Raw genomic sequence first — 5536 nt, 5'->3', positions numbered from 1 at the left:
CGTAGTTTTTAGACGCTCGCTTGACAATAATCGGCAGCCTTTCTTGCTCTTCTGAGTCGACCACAGTTGCTTCGCCGAACTGAGGTCTACCTGTAACACTTACAGTTAATAACATTTGTCCTTTTATTGGTTTTTAGGATCTTACCAAAAGTCGTTCACATCATCTAAACTACTTTTTGTGTTCAATTATTTCATTGTGACTCTCCTCATAGTGTAGGTGTAGCTAAGCTTCACTGCCCCCAATATGTACAAAGCCACATTTAGTAACATTTGATTTTAGTTTTTTTAGTTAATTTGTATTTAAGATTTCATTAAAGTGTTACCCTCATATAAATGCCGTGTTCTTTTCTGTCTTATTTAACTGTACAACTGAGTTGACACCTTATCAGTAGCATCACTGTGCAGCTGCCGAACTGCTTCACTAATGGACTGAAACACTGTTTCGGCTTTGCTGTTTATCACAGTGGCTGACGTGACTGATTCCGTGTGTCGACCGGTCGAATGAACCATCTGACAGAGCAGCTGACTGACTGATTGACCGACTGACTGACTGACTGACTGACTGACTAAACAACCAAGAATCTGAGGGAGGAACCTGCTGTGAGGGAAGATGATTGACCGTCAGTTTAGTTTTAATACGAGAAAATTGTCCGTGTGTGTCCATTCCCATGAGCAGGCTGAGTGACCAGCGCCGCTAATAGCATGACCTGCCATGTAATACTGGAAGGAGAAGATGAAGGGGGCTTAAAACAGAGAGAGCGAGAGAATTAACTTGGAAATGGAAATGGAAAAGCAGGAATTTGAGGCGCTGTCATTGGTTGTCGGCCGTGTGAAAGGACAATGCGGAGCGGTTGGAAAGAAATACACAGAGCAACAACGACTGTTGCCCTCTGTTGAACTGTCGAGTTCCCTCACCTTGTTACAGTAAGAACGACTGCCGTTGCCCTCTTCAACTAAGAAATGACACCGGACCGAATAAGGGCGGCGCACCCGAGCAGAGCCGAGCACTATGGATTGTTTTGGCATCGCGCCACAGTAGCATAACTGCATACAGGCAAATATCCGTGTGATTGATAGGATCATGAATATTTTACCCGCAACAAGCTCAGCTGCTGGTAATGCGAGCCTAGAGATGAATGTAAAGAAGCTGCAGCCGCGGCTCAGTTCATTATTACTTACAGCCCGCTGTTTAGAGCACATCCGCCCAAACAAGGGGTCGTGAACGAGCAGCGAGGAACGCGGCTCGTTCAGACTCACGCAGATGAGTCACGTGGAACATACTCAATAATGTTGTCAACACACTCAAACAAATCCTGCTAAATCTCAAACTTCTTCTCTGTTGTATTTTTGTGGGCAACAACATCTTTGTGAAAAAAGATAAGATTGCAAGGTTATGAAAGCAGTTAACAAATGAATAAACCAGATGAATAAACGAGCCATGAAGTATTGTGGTGCATGCCAAGCATTTAAACATTCAAACAGGATATTTAAGGACATTTAACATGATTCACTTTTATGTTGGGACTTCAGCACAACTCTAATAGACTTACAGAATTAAAAGGAATAGTTTTACTTACTTTTACTTTTTTTTAAAATTATTATTTGTTTTCTTTCAAAATATCGGATCCATTCATTTCTGCAAGATAAATATAAAGCTCCATCAGACGGGTTCCTAAGCTCACTATAAAGATGGAACGGGGTAGCGTTAGCCTAGCAAAAAAAATCGTTTAATATGAAATAACTGCCTCACATATACCTGGCCACAGTTTGGTTAAAATGATTTAATTAAGATCCTGCCCGGTGTCAATACGAGGGTTGCTGCCACTTATCACCTCCTCCACTCATCAAATAAGAGGAATTTTCAATGGAAAATTGAAAGGAACTTGGATTACGATTCTGAGAGTTCCGGCCATTAGGTGAAGGGGGGGAGAACGAACTCTACTTCAATTAAAATGATTCATCTCACCAAGCATAGCTACCAAGTTGCGCCTGTGTTTGATTTTACCCTACTGCCCTGAAGTAATAAGGGAATACTCAGTGTAATGTACCACTTCTTGAGGGAAGACTATTGATCGAGTAATTGGTAATTAATGAGTCGTTACTAGTTTGTGCCGCTCAGCGGCCGGATCAGAGTCTATTAGGAGCCACTCGTGGAGACTGTCAACTATTAGTTACCGTATGATTGATTAACATAGTATCTCGCAGCCTTTTCTCATAACGGTATTGATACAAGAGGCAAGTGAGAGTTTTTCAGGAAAGAGTCATTAATGATTCAGTCATTATCGGGATGTTGCTTATTAAATGCTCACTTGTCTCCCATCTTGAAAAAGGTTATCGACCGGCGACCGGCTTTTGTAAGTGAAGCGGAATGTAATCAAAAGGCACCTTACTCAACAGTGATAATGTCAGACAGACAGGGGTACACAGGTGAATGAATCCAGGCAAACGTCGTGAACAGGGGAAACGTTAACATATTAACAGATCTATGAGGGAAAAGCTTAACGAGCGGCAGCTGCGCCGGCAGGTGTCTGATGGCTCCTGTCAGGTGACGGAGGCCGGGAACCAAAACGGGTTTTTATAAAGAATAAACTGCATTCTAAAAGACTTAACCGGATAATATTGATCAAGCGGGTGAGAGTCCATTTTTTTTTTTTTTATGATATGAAAATGAAAGTCACCTAAAGTCATTTGAGAAAAGGAATCTGTTGGTCGTTGCTAGGAAACAGTCACCTTTATGTGTTTATTTGATTTTATTGAGAAAAAAAAAGTTCCATTGAAGCAGTTTAATCTGATCGTTTCATTGTTGCTGAAGGTGCGAGAAGACCTTCAGTCTTGATCATGTATGGACCCCCGGTGGATCTATCGTTTAAAGGTATCAGCAACACTGAAGGTAACGTAGCCTCCTATCTCCTCGCCTCCTTCTCCTACAGGCACTGAGCTTTGAAGCAATATTGTACTACAACATTGTAATGAATAGCCACCCTATTAGACTCCTGTGTAATAAACCCATAAGGTTTTAACAGGAGTACAACTCACTGTAACGGCTTCATCTGTTAAGCTGCAGTGCTGGAGGTTCCCCGAAGCGGCCGCCGGCCTTTAAGGACCAACTCGCAGCAGAAGTACCACAGCCGCTCGCTGCGTCTGAGCCACAACAGCATCTCTGATCTCGCCGGCCTGGAGTACATCTGTGACCACTTTCTGGCTCAGCCGTCGAGGATCGGCTGGCTGGACCTGTCGTTTAACCAGATCACATCCATAGACCCGGTTAGTCGCTTCGCGTAGCTATTGTTGTTTCAAAAAATGTACATTTTTTTACATTATTTTACATCTTCACTTCACACTAATTGTACAAGATTTATCGTTTCTCTTCCAAGGAGGCTGGAATTTCTCTTCAAATTATCCGTCACTTTTTTTCTTCCGGTGTCGAGCCGGATTGGCCTCCCTGTCTTCTAAACCTGGCGTCAGCTCACACACAGGCTTTTTTGTTCTAGGTCGTGTGCGAGTTGCGGGAACTGCATCTGTTGTACCTTCATGGGAACGGCATCTGGGACCTGTCGGAGGTGGACAAGCTGAGGGAGCTGCAGCATCTACACACCATCACGCTGCATGGAAACATCATCGAAACAAACAAGAATTACAGGTCGGCAACTTGTCTGTCATTCAACACGGAGAAAGAAGTCGCTTAGTCAAACGTTCTGCACGTTCCGGCTGTAAGAGGCTTCTGTCTGCAGCGATCGATTCTGGTTCACAAAACGAGTTGAATCGGATTGAGCAGAGCAGATCCAGAAAGACCTAAGCCTATTTTTAATTAGTTAAAACGTTTGAGCTGCTTAAATCTGCTTTACGTTTAGGTAGTCCAATGATTCTCCATAAAGATATAATTTTGACAGATTTTTCAAGGAAAATCTGACAATAATGTTACGACATTTTTTTTTGAAAATCTGGGAGTAACATGACAAGTCTCTACCAGACAAAGCTTTTTTCCCCCCAAAAGCCATAATTAAGGCAAATTATTTAATCTTTTTAAAATAATCAGTTAAAACTTTTAAAGCGTATTTTTCATTTAACCTCAAATCAACTTATAGTAGTTTTTTAAAGAAATACAATGAAGTAAAGTGATATTTCCCCTTGAAATGTAATGCATTAGAAGTAAAGGTAAGAAGGTAAGTATATCTATCTTACTACATTCTACCTTAGAGTACCTCAAGAAGGGTGTCCGTCATTGGTTAGAATCTTCAAGCATTCACTCTCTTGATATGATTTTCATTTAATTGTGTAGAAAATACATGGACGACTTTGAAAATAGTCAGCTTAAAGATATATTTTTTATTCAATTTTCCATTTTGATTTAATTAAGAATGTGTCTGTATGTGTGTTTAGGAAACATGTGATTTTTACACTGCCTCACTTGAAGACGATGGATTTCAGTGCCGTGACTCGCGAGGAGCGAGTTTTGGCAGATGTTTTTCAACAGTACAGCAGAAGTGGAAAAGCTACTAAGAAGAACCCTCAATGACCGGGAAGTCATTCCTTTATTACCTCAAATGTGAGGTTGTTTGAATGATGCCAATAGCCCCCTGAAATAAAGTATTTTCACCTGACTTTTGGACTTGGATGAAATACAGAACAGCATAACTGACTCAACAATAACTGACATCATTTAAGTACTTGTTAACCATCGAAAGTGGAGATTTATTCTCATATGATTTTAATTCACATTACAAAGAATAACATCAGAATATTGACCTACTGATACTACTGATGTAAAGTCTTTTACAGCACCATCCAGCAAGTTCATAGACCGTTTTTTCTGTTGATATAGTTTCATTTACTTTATTACTTTTGCCTCTTTCAAAGCACACAACGTCTATGTTTTGCTCATGTGTGCCCTTCAGCACGAGTACAAATGGTGGTCACGTGGTGGTCTAACATTGTGTACACTGCGGTAAGTACTGCAGCGGAGGACAGGTTTGGCATCAGCGTAAGAGGTCAGACGGGCATGAATGCGAGTACACGCATCCAAATGTGAAATTTTCATATAATATTGTTAACAGCTTTGTGTCTCTTCAATTACTGTCTGGTCTTGTTAGAGAAGAAACCGTAAATCCACCCTGAGGCCGATCTAACTGGCTGCCCTCCAGGCTCTATGTGGTGCACAACCACATGCTACTGGTTCCTCTGCAGAACTTTTTACTGGTGGGACGCAAAACGAAAGCGCGCCGCTAAAACCAACAGTAACAACGTGAATTTATATCGTGAAATGGTAATTTAAAAGTTTGCATGTTTTAATCCTGCAGTGACACCAATGTCAACAATGTCAGGATGGGATTGCTCTCCTTGACTGTACAGCTCACATTGCTCTTTGGCTGGTTTACATGAATGTCACTTTTATTGTGTAGCAACAACAGTAGCCAATTTCCTAGGTACATAATAAATGGACACCTGAACCTTTGATGTTTTATACCGTAATATTTTCCGAATCTTTGTCGGGTATTTCATTTTATTCCGCTCTCTGTATGCCCTGCAATGTGCTGAC

The 5536-nt window shown here is 41.2% G+C and overlaps 1 protein-coding gene across 1 annotated transcript; it reads left to right on the top strand.

The window, feature by feature from the left end:
• The first annotated feature begins 2744 nt into the window (after positions 1–2744).
• Positions 2745–4602, top strand: lrrc51 (leucine rich repeat containing 51). The gene is made up of 4 exons (XM_040177083.2): positions 2745–2890; positions 3065–3264; positions 3492–3640; positions 4381–4602. Exons 1-4 carry the CDS (start codon positions 2839–2841, stop codon positions 4514–4516), a joined length of 537 nt encoding a protein of 178 aa, XP_040033017.2. The 5' UTR covers positions 2745–2838; the 3' UTR covers positions 4517–4602.
• The last annotated feature ends 934 nt before the right edge of the window (positions 4603–5536 follow it).

Source organism: Gasterosteus aculeatus, chromosome 5, assembly GCF_964276395.1.
Source record: "Gasterosteus aculeatus chromosome 5, fGasAcu3.hap1.1, whole genome shotgun sequence".
In the NCBI taxonomy this organism is placed as follows: Eukaryota; Metazoa; Chordata; class Actinopteri; order Perciformes; family Gasterosteidae; genus Gasterosteus; species Gasterosteus aculeatus.
Note: the sequence above shows the minus strand (reverse complement) of the source record. Positions and strands in the feature narration are given on the sequence as shown.